Here is a 24819-nt window from a genome sequence, read left to right as displayed (position 1 = left end):
TCCAGCACTCTGCTCCCCGCATAGTGATCATCACATAGTATGTGCAGAGTTGTGTGTGATGTCTGTGTCTTCTTCTGTATTTATGTATGTACATGATTGTCATCTTCATTTCCCTTGGGATCAATAAATGATACTCAACTGTACTCTATATGCAAAATATGCATGTACATTTGAACCCCACTTCACACCTTTTTGACACATAACACCACAAACTTAGATAAGATACACAGCTGTTTCTAAATTATATATATTGATGGCCTATCTGTCATTTGTTGTGCAGTAAGTTATTCTGACTTGCCATGTTGAACAATTTATGTTTAATTATTTTCCATTCCATTCATTATTTTATTTAGGCTAGTGCTTTTGTTCACAGTAGCCTATCCAATTTTTGCGAAGTCAAGCCAAAGCACAAACACAGCACAATCAAAGAGCAATGAGATGGAGAGCATAAACAGTGGACATCCCGCCCTTTACTACTGTCTGAACCAAAGTCTCGCGAGAAAATGTATGTTTACCATGGGTGCCCGCGCGCTCTGTTTGGTTCTGGTATGTTTGTAGACCGGGGAAGTTAGCGCGGTATTTTTTGATGATTTCAAATGCCGTCGAATTAACTTATGTATGGAATGTGTCTGTGTGTACATACAGTTTAGTACACGTTGCAGTCGATACATGATTTAATATTGCGTGGCCTTCAAACGAGCCATTGCAAACGGAGTCGAAATATTTTTGCTAGGGCTAGCTTGCTAGCAAGCTTGCTGCTCAAAGACGCTTGCTTGCTAACCATCAAAAGGTTTTCTTTATTTTAATACGGCGCAATGGGGTACCTAAAGTTAATCGAAATTGAAAACTTCAAATCATATAAGGGCAGGCAAATCATTGGACCTTTCCAGAAGTTCACTGCCATCATCGGACCTAATGGATCAGGTAAGAACTTCAGTTGCTAAACCCATGGACAATGTGTGATACAGCGCAGGGATTATAAATTCAGACCGAGGACTTCCTTGTTTCCCCATATCCACTAGGCCTTGTAGCCTACAAGCTAGCTATGTGGTTTCTTGCAGAATATGTCTAAATTACGTTGACTGCTACTTGATGCTGTGAATGAAGAATCTGTAGTCGTATGTGATTGGTAAGGTAACCTTTTCAACGCGATTTATTGGAATGAAAAATATGATCGCAGTGCAAACACATTGCTTTATTGATGAACATGCTACACGGAGTTACGTTGTAGCAATGTTGGGTGGTACAACTTGCAACATTGTCGCACCATTTCACTTTGAATATTTTTCCCGAAGTGTGTTGGCCTCGTTAGAATTTTGAATAGATCAACTTGAATCTAGCGACACTTCCTGATAAAGTATCTCAACGCACTCCTATCACTTGCAGCTTGAGTGTTCTCTCAGTCATAGATCATGTCATATTGATTTGAGTGATTACACAAGCCTCCCGGTGGGCTACCACCAATCATATGATGGTAAAAACGATAGTTTTAGAACTATTATTTGTTGAAGAATGTGTGAATTTATACACGCTCTTGACAGTGGATTTGTATAAGTTTATATTTTGTTAATTTCCATCCCCTATGTATATCTGCACGTTTTTAATGCGTGTGTGTTGGGTGTCATTGTAAAGTTTGCATCGGTGAAGAATAAAGTGCTAATTTCTGAGTAGTTTGTGATGCTTCTACTGAGATACACCCAGTTTACAGTATTTCCACTGGTGAGTTTGGAGCCTGAAAAGTCAGCACTTTGTTGTATTTTGCACGAAGCTTGATGCATTTCAGTGAGTATGACTCACGGTTGAGGCTTAAAAGCAATTTTGTTGTGTGGAGTGAACACTTTTGAGCTGTGGAGTGCTGTGTCACAATGACATTGGGAGTTGGAGTTTCCCAGTTGGGCTTTCTTTCTTTCTGAGTGTTTATTGTGTGCTGCTCTCAATGCCAACAGGAAAGTCCAACCTCATGGACGCCATCAGCTTCGTGCTGGCGGAGAAGACCAGTAACCTTCGTGTGAAGACGCTGAAGGACCTGATCCATGGAGCGCCAGTGGGAAAGCCGGCAGCCAACAGGGCCTTCGTCAGCATGGTGTACCGCGAGGACAACGACGAGGAGCGCACCTTCAGCCGCATCATCATCGGTACGTTTGGAAAGACACAATACAGGGGCCTATCCTAAGAAGCTGGTTTAGGAAAGACACTGTACAAGGGCCTATACTAAGAAGCTGGTTTAGGAAAGATGTTACACAAGGGCCTATACTAAGAAGCTGGGGCCTAGAAAAAATTATGTTTTGGTTCCGGTTGCCGACCGACCCTATCATTTTTTTGTGCGACCCAAAACATTTTTTTTGAGTTTTTGGAATCCTCAAAAAATATATCGATGTTGTGTGGGCGGTTGTTCATATAGACAAGACACACAACACGTTTCTTCATTCCCATAACTCGCCATCTCTCACTTTCTACCTGCCTGCAAGTTACTGAATTTGCATCGCATGACTATCCACATAGGAGCAACGCACACGCGCGCGCCATAAGGGCCGCCGGCTTGATATTAGAAAACCCCAAATGTCACTGCAGAGTTGCGCACCCACTCGGTCACGTTGTAGGCTAATTATTGTGCTACAACATGCTAATTGGTAGTCGTTGTAGCTCGTAAGTTTTAAACAGCTTGCCTCATAGCGTTCTTGCAGACTAATAGCCTACGATGTAGGATAGTTTGGGAACCTGGCGAAAATGCCTGTCAAATAATAAGTCAGTAGCCTTATCTCACCCGACACTGACACAGCCTGACCACCCGCCTCGAAATGCAACACACAGACAACATTATGAGTAGGCTACCCACGTTTTTTGAATGTATTGATTAGGGCTGTCCCGACTATTCGACGTAATCGATTACGTCGATTGCGTAAATAAGTCGGCGTGTTCAACATACCGTCGTTTACATGATTTGCGCAAAAAAAAAAAGTGACTTGCGCGAGCAGAAGCGACGAAAATGGCAGAGGCTGTAGGGTGTCAGTGTCAGACGAAGATGAAGGTGCAGTGGCAGTGCACCACTAATCAGCCCAATGAAAAAAAGTGATTTGTGCGAGCCGCGACGTGCTGAAAACAGAAGTGGAGAAAATGACAGGGGCTGCACGTCCGAGTGTCAAACAAACAGTGGCACCACTTATCAGCCCAACAAACGGACAAAGACATCTAAAGTGTGGCGATATTTTAAAGACAAGGCACAAGACCTGGTTGTGTTTCTGTAGAAGACTATATTTATTGAGGAAGTGAAAGTTTTTCAGATCGAGACGCGCGGTATATTCCACACTGCTTTATACTGTCGCTATGCTGGCGGCGTGCATAGCAACGACAGGGAGATAAAGCAATGATTCGTAATGTGCCTGTTATAGACGCAATATTCAACACCTTTAAGGTGACAGTGGTCGGGGTGTTTGTAGAAGAGCTTGTATACAAAGTTAAAAAGTAAATGAAGACAACAGAAGTGTGCATATTCCGGCCAACAGCGTGAGGTGTGGAGAAGTGAGAGGAATGCATGCCCGATTCAGAAAGGTCTCTTCCCTTCTCCACGGACGGTGCACGTTCACCTCGCATTATTCAATATTGTTTGTGCCGACTGCAGGTCTAAATAAATAGTAATATTATTCTAATAATATAATAAGTCATAATTATGTCGTGCTGCAATTACTAACTGGGTCTATATTAGCGACAGAAAGGGGATATGCCTAGGGACCAGCAGGGTTTTGGTGCGTCAACAGAATGACATGGACAGAGTAGCCTCGACGTTCTTTCCTTGCAGGCTACTCAGCCTTTACCCTAACCTATAGTGGCCCATATTTGTTTCCACTTTCCTAATACTGTATAACTTGGGCCTCTTTATACATCAGTAGCCTAAATGTAGGCTAATAAGCTTACTTGATTTGAACTGAAACAAATAGATATTATATTAGGCCTGTAGGGCCTATGTATTATAGTTGTTGTTTTTTTAAAAAAAAGAAATCATTGTCCTAATAGGCCCTAGGTGCACTCTGCTTTATTTGTCAGTTTTTTTTTTCAGGTCAAAATTAAGTGGCATATCACAGTTTTTCCTTTCCAAAAAATAAAAAAAAATAATCGCGACTATTCGAAAAAAATAGTTGATAGAATAATCGGGAGGAAAATAATCTTTAGGGACAGCCCTAGTATTGATATTGTCTCGTCGTGTTAGAAAAGGGCTTCCATTCAGTTGCGCTGCATGTTCGACGAGATGCATAACTCGTTATAACAATACTAAAGTAGCACTGTATCAATACCTTGTAAAATGAGTTAATATGAGAGAAGGATGCTTTGCCCAAGTTTTCCTTCATTCTTTCATTTACCACAAGGCTTGGTTAACCAAGAAGTCTGTTGGCCTGCGCCCGTTATTTTCTCGCTCTCTCTCTCTCTCTGCTTGTCCCTCCACCATTGCACAGGAGCAGGGCGCCTGTCACTGTCTGACTCTCCGCACCTCTTCCAAATAATGAAATGGAAATTAACGATGGTGAAAGTGAAAGCCCATTGGGAAACTCCAACTCCCATTGTCATTGTGACACAGCACTCCACAGCAGACAAGTGAACACTGCACACTGCACACAACGAAATTGCATTTATGCCTCACCCGTGCAAGGGGGCAGCCCTCAGTGGCGCCCCATGGGGAGCAGTGCGGTGGGACGGTACCATGCTCAGGGTACCTCAGTCATGGAGGAGGATGGGGGAGAGCACTGGTTGATTACTCCCCCCACCAACCTGGCGGGTCGGGAGTCGAACCGGCAACCTGTGGGATGCAAGTCTGACGCCCTAACCGCTCACCCATGACTGCCCGCCACAAATACGACTGTTCGATGAAGACCTAGGTCTACTACAGTTTCCTACAATGATGATTTAATGACAATGACGATGTTCCCCCTCAATCACCCGTCATTAAAACATTCATATCGCCTCAGGTGTCTACATCCTCGCGTAAAACAAAAAAATGAGTAAATAGAATGTTTGCAAGCCAGAACCTTCATCCCAATGAAAATATGGTCTACAACGGATGGTGGAAAGGAATAAAAAAAGTAAACGGGACATAGGCCTACAGGAGTTAAAATAGCAGTGTCAGGCAACTGACAGCTGGACAAGTTTTGCCAGAAACGGTAGGCTATTACGCATCCTCATTTCGGTGACGGTCAGTATTGGCTCATTAATGCTTATTGTAGGCTATTTCATTGTAGCTTTAGCAGGCCTCACTCCACTATCGTCTTTGGCATTGTTCAACAACGTTTATGTCGAAATTTGGCGCGTTGGGGGGGTCGGACATTAAAAAAAATTTTTTGAAAAAAATAAAATAAAAATCCGACCGACCCATGACCAAAGCTGACAACCAACCGGAACCAAACTTTTAATTTTCTTAGGCCCGGTTTAGGAAAGACACTATACAGGGGCCTATACTAAGAAGCTGGTTTAGGAAAGACACTGTACAAGGGCCTATCCTAAGAAGCTGGTTTAGGAGTAAACCAGTTTAAGTTAAGAGGTAAATCATCTAATAGAAAATGAGGACTCCAGGCTCTTCTATTAGATGATTTACCTCTTAACTTAACCAGTTTTCCAGCTGAAACCAGCTTCTTAGTGTAGGTCCCTGCACTATACGGCATCTTCATTTTGCATGCACTTGTAGGGCAGTCCATCCTTTTTTTAGCAGCGATAAAGTTTGGTGCTTTTTTTTTTGGGCAATTTTTCCCTCATTTTATCCCAACTTTTATGTGGTCACTTCAAACGTCACTCTGATGTATCCATTCATTTCATCTACGGTGGCTGTGGCCGGTGACCTTGTGCATTTGGGTTGTTGCATTACTATGACATTCCGTCACAGCGCCATTGTCTTTCTTGACTGGCATCAGAGACAGTCTAATAAGAGGCGGAACACTTCAGAAAGCCCCCATAGGAATGAACGGGTGCAATTCGCTACGCTAATATGGCGCTTGCTTGCACATATCCCACCTGTCCAGTAACGAGAGCCAATTGCTTGCTGAGCTGCGCTGTTACTTATCCAATCATCTCGCCGCCTTGACGCAACCTTTTACGACTGCTCGTAGTCAAGCGGCATGCCCTGAGAATTTGCTTCAGCGGATGTTGCTGATGACGTGTGTGGTTCACATCGGGTCCACTGCCACTTCATCTCACAGACCGTGAAGCAGAACGTATGTCGGGAAATTCTGCGCATGACTACTCTGAAATAGTATCCCAAATAGTAAGACCGGAAGCGTAGCCAAGATGGCCCCCGAGTGAAAGGACTTAAACTAAATGACTTTGCTGGCATTGGTTAATGTAACAACACTGCTGCTGCCTGTGTGCTGCAGGTTCGTCCTCTGAGTACCGCATCAACAACAAGGTGGTGGGGCTGCCTGAGTACAGCGAGGAGCTGGAGAAGTTGGGCATCCTCATCAAGGCCAGGAACTTCCTCGTCTTCCAGGTACGTACGCACATTCTGACACACCAGGGTTGCTATTTAGCAGTTAGCAACTTGGGTAGGTGCCAATGGGAAATTGCATTGCAACCAACAAAGTAACTAATGTAGTTAGCAACTACGGTTTAGAGAAATGCACCCCAGGTTTACCATTTTGGGGTGTTGTCACAAAATAGTCAGGAAACAGAAACGGTAACCTATTCAGAATTTGACAGAGGAAAAATTGATGGTAGATTTACTGCTACTATTAGTAGGTAAAAATTACTGATACCATGGTAGTGTACATGCATAGATATTTTTGTACAGAAAATTAAGCTAAAGCTGCTTGATATTTTTTGAATGCAAGAATGTATAAGAATTCTAAGAAATGTAAAAAAAAAATGTTGCTGACATTTCTCAAAAGGGCGCGGTGGAGTCCATCGCCATGAAGAACCCCAAGGAGCGTACGGCGCTTTTTGAGGAGATCTCTCGCTCGGGGGAGCTGGCCCAGGAGTACGACCGCCGCAAGAAGGAGATGGTGAAGGCGGAGGAGGACACCCAGTTCAACTACCACCGCAAGAAGAACATCGCCGCCGAGCGCAAGGAGGCCAAGCAGGAGAAAGAGGAGGTGAGGGCAGGGCACCCACATTTTGATTCTGATTCTTCGAGATTTGATTTGATTCTGATATTCTCTTTACATTCTTTTCGATAAATTGTTGACATCCCTACACCAAACACACAGCACCAATGATGATTAATCCCCTATTTTCACGATTTTCACTTCACCAGGCGGAGCGATACCAGCGTCTGAAGGACGAGGTGGCGCGCGCCCACGTCCAGATGCAGCTCTTCAAGCTCTACCACAACGAGGCCGAGATCGAGAAGCTGAACCGCGAGCTGGGCACGCGCAACAAGGACATCGACAAGGACCGCAAGCGCATGGACCGCGTGGAGGAGGAGCTGAAGGAGAAGAAGAAGGAGCTGGGCAGACTCATGAGGGAGCAGCAGACCATCGAGAAGGAGATCAAGTGAGCAACTTGTGAACATTCAAACAGGGATGGAAGGACGCAGAGAGATTAAAGTGATGGCTCGGAGTAGATTCACCATAATGCCATACTGCCAGAGCCCATTACCGCTTGTACTAAGCTATTCGGAATAACTCGCTAATGTATGCCCAAGGTAGAAAACACTTCGGGTGGACTACTTGATGGATGTCACGGTTCAAATGACATTAGGATGAATCTACTCCGAACCTTCACTTTAATATAAGGTTAAAGAGAGAGCTTTTGTTGAATTGTAGTAGTGGTGAATTTGGTGGATACATTTAGGGGAAATTCAACGAAGAGTTAGAGAAAACACGAGACTTGTGGAACACACTGTAATAGTAATATTAATTTGCAGGATTTTGTATATATTTTGTGATTGGTGTATGTAGTTAAAGGCTATCCTCAGTTAACGCTTCAGAATCACCTGGCACTGCTCAGAGTATAAATATGTATGATTGGTGTAGGGACATTAGCTGTTGTGATTCGAACTGTCCCCTCTCCTCTCGTCTCCCCCAGGGAGAAGGACTCTGAGTTGAACCAGAAGCGTCCGCAGTACATCAAGGCCAAGGAGAACACGTCCCACAAGATCAAGAAGCTGGAGGCGGCGCGCAAGTCTCTGCAGAACGCCCAGAAGATGTACAAGAAGCGCAAGGCCGACATGGAGGAGCTGGAGAAGGAGCAGGGCGCCGTGGAGACCGCCCGGCAGGAGTTTGAGGAGCGCATGGAGGAGGAGGCCCAGAGCCAGGGCCAGGACCTCCAGCTGGAGGAGAACCAGGTGAGGAGCACAGACGAGGGGTCTGTATCTCGAAAGCGTCTTTGCTAACGACGGTAGCAACGTCCTTCGTAAGAGCGACTCAACTCTCTCTCGACAGCGACGATCACCACTGAATCCAAGGGAATGTTAAGACTGTCTTAAGACGGTCTTAAGACGGTTAGCAACGACAAGAATCGAGAAACGGACCCCAGTAGTGGTGTCAACAATAACAATAACTTCCATGGGCATTTCCGGAACAAATTAACTTTTACATTCAATTAATGCACTTCAAAGCCTTGAAAACTGCAGGACTGATGCACGCAACAGCCGTTAAAATGTTGGTCAGTATGTGACTGCTTGTATTGTCTCATGATGACTGATGAAAAATTTGCCTTGCTTTCAGTAGAAATGTGACGGCAGAAATGTAATACATTGCAATGCATCGTAGAATCGTTACCTGCCGAATCGCAATCTAGTCTTATCGTAAGGGCACTGCCAATGCACACCTCTAACAGACCAGGCACGCCTGAACATCAGATTCAGCATGGCACAGATACAAATTAGGGAATGGGAGAACTGCCCCATAAGGACTTGAACCTGGGTCTCCTGGGTTATCAAAGTGGGCCTCTGACCGCTACACTAAAGTCGAGCCAGGCTCGCTGGCATCATAGAGCACAACCACAACTCCAGTGATGGACACTTAATCACGTAGACAATCTGTGTAAAATGTTGGTATTGAAACTGAGACAGCTGTATCTTGGTTCAGTATCTCAGACCATTGCACATCTGCACAACTGTAGCTGACGTGCCTATTTATAAATTAACAGTTTTCTCTCTGGCATTTCTATACATGCACAAACATGCTTAGGGCTCTTGAACACTAAGTGAGATGGTGAGAACGTTTGTTGCATTGTGGGTGTAATGGTGTAACATGCTGTTGTGTGACTGACAGGTGAAAGCGTACCACCGGCTGAAGGAGGAGGCCAGCAAACGGGCCGCCACGCTGGCTCAGGAGGCGGAGAAGTTCAACCGCGACCAGAAGGCCGACCAGGACCGTCTGGACCTTGAGGAGAGGAAGAAGGTGGAAACAGAGGTATGGATGAACAGGGAACGCTTGCTTTGGAAAATGGCTTCGAGTGCAGTATTTCCCCCAGAATGTTTGTTAGTCAAGGTGGTGGGGCATTAAAAGTATATATTTTTTGGCTAAGCAACATTTGAAATTCCTTTAACAACATGAAATCTTTATCTTTTCAAGGGACCTAGTCAAGGTGTTAAGTGTTTAAGTGCTCATCAAAATGTCTGTGTATTTTCTCAGGCCAAGATCAAGCAGAAGATCAGAGAGATCGAGGAGAACCAGAAGCGTATTGAGAAGTTGGAGGACTACATCTCCACCAGCAGGTTGGTTCTAACATGAGCAATCTCTCTTAAATGCACAAAAGAAATGACTCTTACTTTCCTCCTGTTCAAATGACACAAGATATGCAACTATATTGTGTTGCCTCATCCCTCAGTTTTGTATCTTCCTTCACATGTTTTCCTGTATGACCTCCACTTCCTTTGATATCCTGTCCTTCAATCCATCTCCTTCCTTCTTGTTCCTCCTCCTCCTCCCACCAGGCAATCTCTGGACGAGCAGAAGAAGATGGAGGAGGACCTTACAGAGGAGGTGGAGTCGGCCAAGAGGAGAATCGATGAGATCAACATGGAACTGAATTCGGTGAGTAAATTGTTTACCACTGGCCCTGCCGTGTCCAACTGGTCGGGCACTCGCCTGCCATGTGGCTGACCCGGGTTCGATTCCCGGCCCGGGTCCTTTGCCGACCCCTCCCCGTCTCTCTCCCAATTCGCTTCCTGTCCACCACTTACACTGTTCTATCAAATAAAGTCGAAAAGGACCAAAAACAATCTTAAAATAGTTCACCACCATTACACTCACTGGACACTTTTTTTTAGGTACACCTTGTCTAATCAAAATACCTTCATAAGTGCCAATTGAACATGCGTAGCAAAGAAAATGCGTTTTGGGTGTATTATGATATTTTCCCTGGACTGCTGACCTTTGAGGCCACAAGCCTGCATTTCAACCGTCATTGAAGATTTTGTAACAAAATCAGTACAAAGTGCAGTCGAAAAAAATATCTTGAGAGAGAACTGGTTAGTAAGAAGTTTGAGTCTCACCTTCAGGATGTCCGTAATGGAAGACACTTTTGTATGTCAAAGCAGTTAATTGGACATTTACCCCAAAGATGTAATACTGAGTACTACTGTTAATTTTGCAGGTTATGGAGCAGCTGGGTGATGCTCGTATCGACAGGCAGGAGAACAGCCGACAGCAGCGTAAAGCTGAGATCATGGAGAGCATCAAAAGACTTTACCCCGGATCTGTGGTAAGACCTTTCAAACATTTCCGTCAGTGATGTCAGTCAGTGATGAGACTCCCCACCCCCAAGTCATACAGAGTATATCTGCATTTCACTGTAGTCAAATCTTTGTATCATGTAATAATAGACATAAGATCATCTGCTTATTTTTTCCATTTGTACGATGTAATGTGCTGTGACAACTGGGTAGGACTGGGTAGGATCAAGCAAACAAACATCCCCTGTTTCTGTTGTGCCCCCCCCCTCACAGTATGGCAGGCTCATCGACCTCTGCCAGCCCACCCAGAAGAAGTACCAGATCGCCGTCACCAAGGTGCTGGGCAAGAACATGGATGCCATCATCGTGGACTCTGAGAAGACGGGCCGCGACTGCATCCAGTACATCAAGGAGCAGCGCGGAGAGCCGGAGACCTTCCTTCCCCTCGACTACCTGGAGGTAACCAGCCTGATTATCATCGGCTTTCAAATCTCTTTGAGACTTGGTCTGATCAAGAGCATAACGATTAACATTTCCCAAGCGGCATCGTTGACCTGCCTCCCTTGGTTTTCTAATGGTTTTATGCTTCCCGACAACGTGGAGGAGTTCCTGTTTTTTTTGGGAGCTCAGAAAAGATATTGTATTGCTCTTGGCCTGACTAGAAGCAAAGCTGAAGTTGTTGCGTCACTAGGAGGGCACGTCCTGGGTAGGAGGTAACAGCCCACATTAACAACAACTTCAAAAGTAAAATGAACCTTTTTAGACCGCCGTGAAATAATGTAAAGTTCAGTACCAGTGTCCTTTTGATTCAGTCCACAGTGCTTTTGTATTATGTAGTGTAGTACCCAACCAGGATGTTTGTATTGGAAGACTTCAAGAGGTGCGCTTCTCAACCTTCTCGATCGATGTACTGCATGTTTATAGAACCTCTAATCAATTAAAATGGTTCAATGAAAATGCCTGTAAAGGTTCTTGTGCTCGTAATTATCAACACCGTCCTTCCTGACACTGCCGTGCATTTATTGGTTGTGTGGAACGTAGACAAAACATATTGACTTAATAGGTTAAGTATACATATATTGACTCCGACGTGTGGAGATCAGTGTGCTCTGTAGGTGAGCAAGGCATATTGGTTATCTCGCTAAAGCAGGCACAGGGGGCATTATTTCTGACCGTCAGTAAAGCAGACCGATGTAATTGGCTGTGTAAATTAAGCCGACACTTTTAATTGTCTGCTCGGGTGACTCGGGCACATGCTATTGGTTGCTGATCGATGTCAATCTCCCCTGGCAGGTGAAGCCGACCGATGAGAAGCTGCGTGAGCTGCGCGGGGCACGTCTGGTGATTGACGTGATCCGGTACGAGCCCCCCCACATCAAGAAGGCCCTGCAGTACGCCTGTGGCAACGCCCTGGTCTGTGAGAACGTGGATGAAGCGCGTAGAATTGCCTTTGGAGGACATCAGCGACACAAGGTATGTATACAGTACACCTGACATGTCATCCTGTCTATTGTCCTAGATATGGATGGGTCTTCTTTGCATGTTGCTACTGAGTTACAGTAAATAAAATGGCACAGAACAATTTTCCAAAAGTGCAATAAATATCTATAAAAATCTATACACACACACATTTTTTGTGGCAATGGTATGCTGAAATGTAGGAATTGCAAAACAAAAAAGGTACTTTTATCAGAGGTGTTCAAAAGCCACACTCACACCTCACACCTTGACTGACAAGGCATTGACATTTTTATTCACCTCAAAAAAAACCCCACCAAGACAGATCATGGAGACGGATAACCTTTTCCTACTCGAGTAAGCAAGGCTACGAAAAGAGATGTCAGAGAAAATTCCAGAAGAATCTGATCCTCATTTTGTCTTGTTTTGAAACTCTCTTCCCCAGACTGTGGCGCTGGACGGTACCCTTTTCCAGAAGTCTGGTGTGATCTCCGGAGGTGCCAGCGACCTGAAGGCCAAGGCCAGGCGTTGGGACGAGAAGGCCGTGGACAAGTTGAAGGACAGGAAGGAGAAGCTCACGGATGAGCTCAAGGTAAGAGGAGCAATACAGGCCCTGCCCCACGGGCACTCGTCTACCATGCGGATGATGCGGGTTCGATTCCTGGCCCGGGTCCATTGCCCGCCCTTCCCCGTCTCTCTCTCTCTCCTGGCTAGCTTCCTGTCACCACCTTCACTGTCCTATCATAAATAAAGTCAGAAAGAAAAGAGAAAAAAAGATGAGCAATACTAGCTAGATGTGGCAGACCTGCTGTGCATGAGCTTCATGAAACCACAGCAATCCTAAAATGAAGTATGTACCATCAGACAGTAGCACTCTTGCTTTTTAGCTCTATTGCCAATTTGCTGACTTTCCAGTCTAAAACTGCTGACTGTGCAAGACTGAACTGTATGGCAAACGAGACTGTTGCTGTGAGTGTGAGTTTTTGCCATTGGCATGGTCAATGCTTGTGTGTACCAGTGCTTTTGCTGGCACCTCTAGAAATTATGCTTGCAACACGCTGTAGTTTTATTGTATCTCCCTAGGATCTGGTGCGCTTGCCAGCAGACCATGTCTGTTTGCAGTGTCCCCGGTTTTACAGTTCTAGTCTGGTTTTGGACTGTACTTGCCAACACAGTACTGGCCTTACATAGAGTGGCCACATTCAAACCTGTCTGTTAGTAATCTGATTGGCTGATTGTTGTGTCCGTCGTCCGCAGGAACAAATGAAAGCCAAGCGTAAGGAGGCGGAGCTGCGTCAGGTGCAGTCCCAGGCCCACGGCCTTCAGATGAGGCTCAAGTACTCCCAGAGCGACCTGGAGCAGACCAAGACCCGCCACCTGTCCCTCAACATGCAGGTAACACACGGAGCTCAGCTCACACAGCGCGCCCTTCTGGCACTGCGCAAAAAAACACTGACTGAATATTAAGAGTGGACAGCAACCTTCTGATCTCTACAGCCAGCTGAACAGTTTTGAAGCATTTTCAACTGTTGATTTTTGTTATTTTCATGATCACCAATTCCAATCAGAAAATCAGTTTTGTCTGCAAAAAACAGACAGTTGGAAATGCTTCAAATGTATGGAATTGTGCCGTGTTCAGCGTCCCCATCTGCCACTCGGTGTGAAGGGTACTTGCCCCCACCTGCTGGTGGATTACAGAATGACATGGGCTCTGGCTGAGTGTGTTGGTCAGGCTCCAGATGACCAGAAGGCCTGAATGAAGCGGCTCAGTGGAGTGGTACTGCAGGCTATTTTGGGCTTATAAGAGATGTGGTTGCATAATGCAAAACGATAATGAAATGTGATGTACAGTGATGGACCAGGGAAGAACTCTTTCATTCGTCCAGCCAAAGAGTTTTTTTTTCTCTTAATTTAAAGCTTGAAACGCCATGATAAAATGATCATACACTTGAAAATGTGCATTGCATTTTGATGAAATTCACCAAAATGTACTGAAGTTGGTCTTCCAGCTGATTGTGTTTCAGATAGTAAGCGCAAACATATTTGTAATATTTTAATATGTGTGAAATCATAGGAAAAGTCTAAGTTGGAGAGTGAGCTGGCCAACTTCGGGCCACGCATCAACGACATCAAGAGAATCGTCCAGTCACGAGAGAGAGAAATGAAGGAGCTCAAAGACCGCATGAATCTGGTTTGTATTAACAACAATCGCAGCCTATTTATTTGAAGATGTTCAGCTATCCTTTCTGCAATTGCTGCTAGCTTTAGCTTTTTGCACTGACCTAATGGTTATTATGTCCAGGTGGAGGACGAGGTGTTTCTGGACTTCTGTAAGGAGATCGGCGTCCGTAACATCCGTGAGTTCGAGGAGGAGAAGGTGAAGAGGCAAAACGAGATTGCAAAGAAGCGGTGAGCATCCCTACTATTAAGCTTTATCGGCCGCAGGTTCGCATGACCTGAATAGTTGCGTTGCACCAGACCATATACCGTTTCTCCAGTTTTCTGTGCTATGCCCAGTACATATCCATATTCATGCAGTTTTCCAAGTGTCAAAAGCAGATCAGGTAGCAGACATTCTCTCCATTGCCATTGAAAGCGGTCTGTTATAGACCAACATATCTGCTATTCAGAAATGGCATACGTGCGAATGTTGGGGAGACACATTCAGGTGAACGACACATTCTACAGAATGACATTAAGCCATGTAATAAATAAGGCTGTGTTCAAAAAATCGATCCACGATCCGATATCGATTTACGTCCGAGAAATCCGATATCGTCCCAAAACTTTGTGGATCAATCTTTTGCGGAGGACCATCCCTATATTCTCAACCGCGTCGGCCTTCTGTATCGAAATCGAATCGATCCAGGAAATTTGGATGGATTCCCAGGCCTAGTAATAAAGTTCTCTGTCTGGGGGGAAAAATATGAAAAAAACTAATTTGTGTTTCCCCATCCCCCACACCAGCCTGGAGTTTGAGACCCAGAAGACCAAGCTGGGCATCCAACTGGACTACGAGAAGAACCAGCTGAAGGAGGACCAGGAGAAGGTGGTCATGTGGGAACAGACCGTCAAGAAGGACGAGAACGAGATCGAGAAGATGAAGAAGGTGAATGGAATACAAATGATGGGATATTATAAGTAGTAATGTGTGAAGTAGGGAATGCCTTACTGCACAAATACACCAGACGCGACTAGAGCAACACCGGCAAAGTAATGGACTTTCTCTGACGACAGAAGAGACAAATCAATTAGGGCGTTTGTAGTTAAACTTCAGCAAATATTATGCTAATTAGCTGTGATGCTGTTCGGCGACAGCCATCGCAAACAGTTGGAATGCTTGCAATCTGCTTTTAATGGGCATACTCTGTCGCTTCCATCCCTTGTGCTGCTCCTCCTATGAACACAGTTCAGCAATTCTTTGTAGCTAGGTCTCCTCTGGTGTGTTAGGAGTGGGAGGTCATGAATGTCTAACTAATCATGTGTGGTCAAGTAGGTGAGTTTTCCTGTAGAGAAGGGGTAATGATGATAATCAATCATGTATTTAGAAAAGTAGGTAATGAGCTATATCTTAATGTTTTGCAGCTAGCTGCTCTCCTACTGACCACTCCAAGGGTCTTGTGTCTTTGATTGTACTCCTCCCTGTGCCTCTAATGTTGAATTTGTTTCTAATGTTTCCTTTTTTCCATCTTGAATCTGCCAGGAGGAGCAGAGGCACATGAAGATCATCGATGAGACCATGGCCCAGCTGCAGGACCTGAAGAACGGCCACCTGACCAAGAAGTCGGAGGTGAACGACAAGAACCACGAGATGGAGGAGATCCGCAAGAAGCTGGGCGGAGCCAACAAGTAAGGGCACAGTCCTTCTTTAGATATTGTGTTTAGATGTTTTTTTTGGTCTTTTACGACTTTATTGATGATAGGACAGTTTGGGAGGTATACAGGAAGCGAATGGGGAGAGAGATGGGCAGGGGTCGGCAAAGGACATGGGCCGGGAATCGAACTCGGGTCGGCAGCATGACAGACGAGTGCCCTACCAGTTGGCCACGGCAGGACCGGGCACAATCCCTGTTTATGATGAGGAGAGGTTTACATTGGAGAGTCATTTGGCAGAGTAATCCAGGCTGAATAATCACAAACCAATCATGTTCATGCCCAGCGACGCTGATCACAAAGTTATCTGGTGTGTCTCATAGTTTGCCATTGATGCTCCCCTCTGAGTTGTATGCAATGGTCGCATGTTGAGATGATGCTGTATATTGTACAGTGTTGATGTTGTGTAGGTCAGTGGCTCTTAACCTGGGGTCGTCCGGGACCCGCCTTATGGTGGGCGGATTGTCTCGGGCACAGGCATGGTGGGCTTTATGAAAAAAGGTTAAGAACCACTGGTGTAGGTAACTAACAGCCTGCCTGGTGTGTTGCGTATGCAGTGTTGTGGTTATCTACTGTATGTGACAGCTAAGTATGTTGTGTATTGTACAAAAGTGTTGTGACCATGTATGTGGCAGCTTGGTGTGTTGTGTTTTGCGTACAGTATATTTTTGTGGTTGCCTACTGTATACGATTCTGGTATGTTGAGTATTGTACAATAGTGTTGGGGTTGTGTATGCAACAGTGTATTTCGTACAGTATAGTGTTGTGGTTGTGTATGCGACAGACTAATGTATTACAGTGTAGTGTTGTGGTTGTGTTTGTGACAGCCTGGTGTGTTGTGTATTGCGTACAGTATAATGTTGTGTAGGGCTGAAAGATCGAATCAAAAAAATCGAAAATCACGATCTCAGACAACCCAATTTTGGGATCGTCAAAGCCAGAAAAATCGTGCTCTAAAATGATCCATGTTTTGTTTAGTCAATAATTGCACTTATGTATGCACTGCCTATTGCCCCTGCTTTGTGGTGTAGAAAACAACAGATATCTCTGATAGAACGGCTCTCTATCAGCTACCAATCAAAGCTGCATGCTGCACATGAACAGGTCACTCAATAGAAAAGAGTCACTTGAACCGGAGCAACTGTTATGGAACATGAGAACAGAGTTCCATGCACTTAAACTTGATTTAAAGAAAGGGAAAAATTGTGATATCTGTCAGAGAAATCACAATTTTTATCGTGTTGTGGTGGTGTACAGCATGTGACTCACTGCCTGCTGTTGTGTGTGTTTGCTTGTAGGGAGCTGACTCAGCTGCAGAAGGAGGTGACGGCCATCGAGACCAAGCTGGAGCAGAAGCGCAGCGACCGCCACAACCTGCTGCAGGCCTGCAAGATGCAAGACATCCGCCTGCCGCTCAAGTCGGGCACCATGGACGACATCAGCCAGGAGGACGTGGGTGCCCCATGCCAGACACTACCACGCACCTCACACACACTTGGGTCAAAGACGTCCAACAACATGAAAGTGTGCTTCAGGGCCAACGGATAGTTTTGCTTATTGTAACTGTAAAAAAAACATGATTTTCAATTGTTTTTCATGTGAATGCATGACAGCCAAGCCAATTTTGTTCCAAAAAAAACAAAAGTGTCCGTTGCACTTACGGACAATTTTATGTTGGACGTCTTTGACCCACTTGCAGCACAATTACAGCAGCCATATTTCGTAAAGGGGCACAATGTAGGATTACGTAGTTTGCGCGGTGCCCATGGCATGCCTGTCTCAAAATCTAAACCATCATGAAAAAATGCTGTTTAGCTAAGCTGGCATTGAGAATGTTTTCACCACAGAATGCAGTTGATACAAATGTGAATTATGTATCTGGCTGTATGTAAAGCGAATATTTTTGTATGAGAAGTGTTTCCCATGACACTTGTTCGGGTCGCTCTTTCAAAAGTGTCATTCGGTCTTCTCTGACAGCGGACCGTGAAAGTGCTTGCGAGTAAGTTCACTTACTATTGACTCAAATAAGCATCGGCTCAGTCCGGACATTGATTAATTAAACTTTTAATCCTACATAGTGCCGCTTTAACGTTCACTGATCTAATTGTGTGTGCGTGCGTGTGCGACCTGCAGGGAATCACAGTTTTTTCACACAGCAAATGCCACCTTACACAAAAAGGTTTCCTATTCTTGTGCATCCATCTATCAGATCTGAATGTGTAAAAAGGATTTCTGTGTGTGTGTGTTGTATAACCTGCAGGAGGAAGGGAACAGTCAAAGGACGTCCAGCTCAAAGGATGTCCTGGCCAAGGAAGCCCTGATTGAGATCGACTACAGCAACCTGTCTGAGGACCTCAAGGTGAGAAGCCTAAACATTACGTGAACCCAGGACTCTAAATTCACACCCGCAAACCGGCCAAATGCTGGTGAAAATTCAGTTTGGCTGGTGGAAAAGAGAGCTTACTCTAGACACTTTGACCCATTAGTGAGTGTGTGCTTGAGTAGTAAGATTAACCACTTGTAGCCATGTTGGCAGGTGAGGGACAGTTCAGAGCCCTGCTTGAGCCTCATGCAGCTTCACATTTACAGCTGCTCTGCTCTGTTCAATATTAGCTGATGTTGCACGCCCTCTACTGTCCTGGTGGTGAACTGCTTTGCAGCAAGCGTTCAACGCAGCTTTGTAGTAGTCTGATAGGAACCCCCCCGCCCTGGTAGGGGAAATTGTGTTTGCGTGAATTGCGGGACACAGAGTACAGTAAAGTAGGCCTAGCATTTCCACCAAGATGTGCACCAAAGAGATGTGCTCTTTGATGGTTATTTGGTGTAGTTGTCTAAGTTCTTCTTGGTTGTACTTAAGGTTGGAATAGGTTTTCTCATACTAATTGACTGGATTCAAATCAATCAAATTATTTGTAACAGACACAACGGTCCATATCAACATAGAAATACAAAGTACAAAGGTTAAAGAGAACCCATTGTGTGTGTGTGTGCGCGTGTGTGCAGGACGCCCTGTCGGACGACGAGATCAAGGGGGAGATGAACACTCTGCAGCAGCGCCTTAACGAGCAGCAGAGCATCCTGCAGAGGATCAGCGCCCCCAACATGAAGGCCATGGAGAAGCTGGAGAGCGTCCGGGACAAGTTCCAGGAGACCAGCGACGGTACGTGACAGGAGGATGGTTGGAGATAAAACACTGTTTTTGAGGTGTGGTTTTAGAAGCATGAGAAAGGTGTGTGCGTGCGTGTGGGTGAGGTCGAGGTTGAGGATAAAAGACAGTGTTGAGATGTAGCTTTAGAAGAATGATAAGAGTTCACAGGGGCGAGCGCGTGTGTGTGTGTGTGCGCGTGTGTGCGCGTGTGTGCGCGTGTGTGCGCGCGCGTGTGTGTGTGTGTGTGTGTGTGTGTGTGTGTGTGTGTGTGTGTGTGTGTGTGTGTGTGTGTGTGTGTGTGTGTGTGTGTGTGTGTGTGTGTGTGTGTGTGTGTGTGGATGGTTGAGGATAAAAGACGGTTTTGAGATGTGGCTTTAGAAGAAGGAGATAAGAGTTCACTGAGGTGAGCCACAGTTTGTGCATGCATGCATGTTTGTGTAGGTTGTAGATCTGGTGCAAGGCGTCTGTAAAATGCATGCCACTGCTGACCAAGTAATGGAAGTCCAGAAGGGCAATGCAACGCATGGGATGAACAGGCCGTGTGAAATGGCATACATGAATGCAGGTGTCACACGTTTGTCGGATGTTTTATTGTCTTGAACAAGAAAGACATACCCTTTACTTTCCATTCACCCAATGGTAGACATTGAGCATATTTTATTCATCTAAATTGTGAAAAGAGAAATGCCTCTGATTGACAGCACTTCATTTACAGTGCATTTACATGAGGAAACCAGTATATTTGGATATGGATGGATAGGATAAGCATTTCACTAAGGGTGTTGTAGCCAGGCAAGAGTTTCAAGAGTGTGTGTGTCTGTGTGTCTGTGTGTTGGCTCTGTTGTTGGGTGTGAATGACACTGTAAGATGACTCTGTAAGATGCGATTGCCTGCTCGACTGACTGACTGACTGCCTTGACTGATTGGCCTCCTGCAGAGTTCGAGGCGGCCAGGAAGAGGGCCAAGAAAGCCAAGCAGGCCTTCGAGCAGATCAAGAAGGAGCGATTCGACCGCTTCAACGCCTGCTTCGAGTCCGTCGCCACCAACATCGACGAGATCTACAAGTCTCTGTCCCGCAACAGCAGCGCCCAGGTCAGAAAACACACACACACGTATGCTTACACACACTAAAAGGGAAAGAATTATCTAAATCAGAATTTATTTAGCTGCTAACTACTGACACACAAGTTATTTATTTGACAATTGTTCTGTAATTATTCTTGCATGTGTATTGTCGTGCACATCTCATATGTTAATATGCCGATTTAGGGGGTTGGAAAACAACTCTAAAAAGTAGGGGTGCAGAGTTTTCGATGCCTCACCTGACCTTACTGTATTGATTAACTATGGTTTGGTACTTAATACTGTATTGATTAACTATTGTTTGGTACGTATTACTGTATTGATTAACTATGCTTTTGTACTTATTTCTCTGTTATTACCCCCTCACCCTCCAGGCCTTCCTGGGTCCAGAGAACCCTGAGGAGCCCTACCTGGACGGCATCAACTACAACTGTGTGGCCCCTGGCAAGCGTTTCCGGCCCATGGACAACCTCTCAGGAGGAGAGAAGACCGTGGCCGCCCTGGCCCTGCTCTTCGCCATCCACAGGTACAATGTGTGTGTGTGCGTGTGCGTGTGTGTGTGCATGCCTGCGCAAGATTCTGTTCATACCGTGTGTTCCCTTTTCAGTTTTTTGTTTGTGAGTGTTGTCTTTTCTCATTTAGTATGCGGAATGTACGTTGGAATGGAATGCTTATTGGAATGCTTGCCACCCTTATGTTGCTTAAATGCTTTATTATGCTGCTAAAAATGCTCTACTGTTTTTCCTTACTGTTTTGCATAGACACTTACGCCAGTTTTGCACTGTTTTAATGTGCTTTTTTACTTGCGTTCAACCAGTTTGTTATAGATTTAGATTAAGATTTAATAGGGTTTTTTTTGGGGACCATTGAGATTTCGGGGGGGAAAACGCAGCTCATCAATTAATCGTAAGTCGATCGATAAGCTCAATCGACTAACGATTAATGATTTAGTTGATAATTTGCATCCCTAGTTCAAGCAGTTTGTTATAGATGTATCTTATTTCTACCTTATTTGTACCATTTTCTTGCCTGCTGTGGACTACCTGTACATTAGTAGTGTTTTCCAGTGCTAGTTGGTAATCTGCTGAAAGTGTTGAGCTGTTCCTGGCTGCACTAGTATGAAGGTTGCTAAGTGATCGACCTTATTAAGCGCTAGTTGTAAACCTGTTACTCTAACCACTCTGAGCTTCATTCACTCGGCTTAGCAAAGTGTCAACGGGTTCGTCTGCTGTCAGGCTTATCACTTTAGAGCTCATTTTCCCAGCGGGAACTTTCACTTTAATCCTTAATTGGACACTTGAAATATTTTAAAATTCAATTCTTCAGTTTGACGGGCTCCAGGCCACTGCTGATTGGTCAAATGGCATGCTGTCACCATCTGTGTGAAAACCTGATCAAATAAAGTCACACGCCCAGGTTAACTTTTGGCCTAATATCAATATCTGATCAGAACACGTCTGGATTTCCTTGTTGTGTATTATTTACTGACTGTGTAAATAAGGCAGTGTTAGTGGAGTTGTTTCTAATTTGTTACTGTGTCTGCATTACAGTTATAAGCCAGCCCCCTTCTTCGTGCTTGATGAGATTGATGCCGCTCTTGACAACACCAACATCGGCAAGGTCTGTACTCGCCATAATCAAGTTATTTCTAGTCAGTGTTCAATTCCACAAAACCTCTTTGCAGAGCACATGTTTAATATTACACGGTACTGAAAAAAAAAACCTTAACATGTAACTATGTGGGTTAACACAGGTCTTAGTATGGGGGTGGCTTTTTTGTTTGTTTACAAATTAGATTTTTGGAGCTTGTGTGTTTTTCTGGGTTTTGGCCATAATATGAGTTGAATTTCTCTCTTCCCCCACTAGGTGGCCAACTACATCAAGGATCAGTCTGTCGAGCACTTCCAAGCCATCGTCATCTCGCTGAAAGAGGAGTTTTATACCAAGGCTGATGCACTCGTTGGTGTCTACCCCGAGGTGAGAACACACACACACACACACATACACACACACATACACACACACACACACACACACACACACACACACACACACACACACACACACACACACACACACACACACACCAGGGCTTGACATTAACTTTCTCGCTTGCTGGCCATTGTGGCTAGTGTTTTTCCCGAGTCGCTAGCCATTCAGCTATTCTACTAGCCACAAATTTGATATTGTTTATTTTTTCCCTTGTTATGACGCTGTACATTCAACCTCAGATGATGGGGTGCTAAAGCAAGAAGATGAGTGCACAGCTTTCTAAATAAAACAAACTAATAGAAACAGTGTGACTGAGCTTTTTCTTGAACTTAATGCAAACAATGAATACACAATAATATACGCTATTCTGATATGTCATACCATAGAATAAGCTACCTGCCAAATTGGCTAGTGACACTAAAATTATTTCTAGCCACAGCCAAGTTTTACCAGCATTTGGCCGGTTTGCAGGTGCCAGTGTCAAGCCCTGACACACACACACACACACACACACACACACACACACACACACACACACACACACACACACACACACACACACACACACACACACACACACACTCCTACCCTGAGCTGAGTGTGCACGTGTTAGTTTACTAAACACATTGTCGGCAATGAGCCAGGCCAGATGCAAGAGAGTCGCAAAGTAAACCTGTACAGTCCCAGTGCTCTGAGTGGTGTTTGTTTTGACAATACATAACTTTACAGTGGTCAACCTGACGGAGGCATGTCAACAACCAGTTGCAAATATTGCCCATATTTTTTGCAAGATTTGTCCATATTATCTGCAACCGTTTCAATGTAAAGAGCAGATTCATAATGCATCTATAAAGTCATGTTCAGGGTGTGCATGGTCATTGTGTTCACAGAACAGGGGTGCATTTCTGGAAAGCGTAGTTGCTAACTATGTTAGCTACTTTGTTGGTTGCAATGCAATTTCCCATTGACAACTACCGTAGTTGCTAACTGCTAACAACTACGCTTTCCAGAAATGCACCCCTGTATAGACAACCAGTTAACAAAAGCTGAATTCAACTAACTGGCCTCTCCCTTTCCCCTCTCTCTCCCTCCCTCCCTCTCTATCTCGGCAGCAAGGGGACTGTGTCATCAGTAAAGTCCTGACCTTTGACCTGTCTGAATACCCGGACGCAAACCCCAATCCAAACGAGTAGCGCAGCCGACACACTGTTGTGACATCATGTACTTTTGTTTGTATTCCCCCTGTCGAGTGGGTGGTGATGATGTTATTATTATGTTTTTAGAGGCATTTTTATATGATATTATTCAGTCATCTTGTTTCCCTTGTCGTGCCAGATCATGAATGCGTAAAAGCTGTTTTCGTTTAACGGTAGAATCATGAATGTTGTAAAGTAGCCATGGCACGTAAGCTTAATAATGTCTCATTCCCCCTTTACGATGAAAGGAGGCATTGTGAAGCCTGGATATTTTACTAATTTCTCTTTTACCTTTGGTCCATTCTTTTGTTTTATGAGTTTTGTACACAAGTCCTGATCATGTTTTGTTTATTGCTAAAGTCTTTCTCTCCTATGGAATTGGATAATGTGAATTGACAACGATATGTTAAAAGGTTAGCTGTAGTGACCAGCTTTTTTAAAAACTTCATCAAGAGTTTAATTCCACGTTATTTGTACTTGTTTAAAGTAGAGATCACTGCATTGGATGTTCATCTTCTTGACTAATTAGTCCTTTCAACAGTGGCTCCAACAGACATACAAATAAACAAAGTAATCTTGTGAACCCTTTGTTTTGCTAAGAAAAGACAACGACGTGATTTGCAGCAGATTTGCTGGCAAGGCTCAAAGATCCTTTATTTACTAAAGCGCTCTCCGTATGTTTTTACAATCTTGTCTTTGTTCTCATTACGTACTCACTTTTAGCCCTACCAGCCCTGCTATGTATTTTAAGGTCTACTTTTGGATTGTGAGTTGCTTTTTTTGGACTGAAATAAAGAAACCTTTTCTCTCTAGCCATATTAGTGTATGTGCATCTGTGCTGCCCAGCCGAGTTTCGTATCCAGGCACCTTTGTACTGGAGAAGTGGCCTTTCAGTCCTGTTAAATATACTCCAGACTGGTTTGTTGTTTTGAAAGGACACTCAAGGTTTTCCTTTTTATGTTTTGATTTGAGCCTGTGAAGGCCTTGACCGACACTGATGGTCTTTCCAAGCAAAAGCAAAATTGAATAAAATCTGAAGGTGCAGTGATCCTGTAGACATGATCTGCTGCTCTGACGCCTGCTTTCCTGCCTGCTGTTCAGGTTTTCTAGGCCATGACACTGGCCACAGCTTCCTCTGGTTGCTGTTGTTCTGTCCTCACTCACGTCACGCACCCCCTCAACCATATCTGTGGTTCCAACTATGCGTCCTAACGACAACATTATTAGAGCCAAGCTAGTGTATTTGGAATGCAGTCAAAGGCAAGGCAAGGCCATTTTATTTCTAAAGCGCATTTCATACACAGAGTAATTCAATGTGCTGTATACAGTGAGAAAAAACGTGTGAAAACAACAGAAAAACTGAGGGAAAAAGCAAAAGCATAAAAACAATAGGCAAGGCGTGTGGTGAAAGATAATAAAAGCACAAGGCAGGGTATTTTAAAAACAAGACAAGAGGCAAGGATAAAAACAGG

The 24819-nt window shown here is 44.5% G+C and overlaps 1 protein-coding gene across 1 annotated transcript; it reads left to right on the top strand.

The window, feature by feature from the left end:
- The first annotated feature begins 504 nt into the window (after nt 1–504).
- On the top strand, nt 505–24159 carry smc1al (structural maintenance of chromosomes 1A, like). Its single transcript, XM_063208071.1, has 26 exons — nt 505–924; nt 1947–2135; nt 6354–6466; nt 6864–7067; nt 7229–7467; nt 8002–8260; nt 9192–9332; nt 9555–9637; nt 9857–9956; nt 10519–10626; nt 10871–11056; nt 11891–12070; nt 12501–12647; nt 13313–13450; nt 14130–14246; nt 14358–14464; nt 15023–15164; nt 15759–15904; nt 17227–17380; nt 18189–18287; nt 18932–19088; nt 20014–20168; nt 20534–20685; nt 21710–21779; nt 22026–22136; nt 23264–24159. The coding sequence occupies exons 1-26, from the start codon at nt 816–818 to the stop codon at nt 23342–23344; spliced, it is 3687 nt and encodes a 1228-aa protein (XP_063064141.1). The 5' UTR covers nt 505–815; the 3' UTR covers nt 23345–24159.
- Nucleotides 24160–24819: the final 660 nt, after the last annotated feature.

Source organism: Engraulis encrasicolus, chromosome 10 (assembly GCF_034702125.1).
Source record: "Engraulis encrasicolus isolate BLACKSEA-1 chromosome 10, IST_EnEncr_1.0, whole genome shotgun sequence".
Classification (NCBI taxonomy): domain Eukaryota; kingdom Metazoa; phylum Chordata; class Actinopteri; order Clupeiformes; family Engraulidae; genus Engraulis; species Engraulis encrasicolus.
Note: the sequence above shows the minus strand (reverse complement) of the source record. Positions and strands in the feature narration are given on the sequence as shown.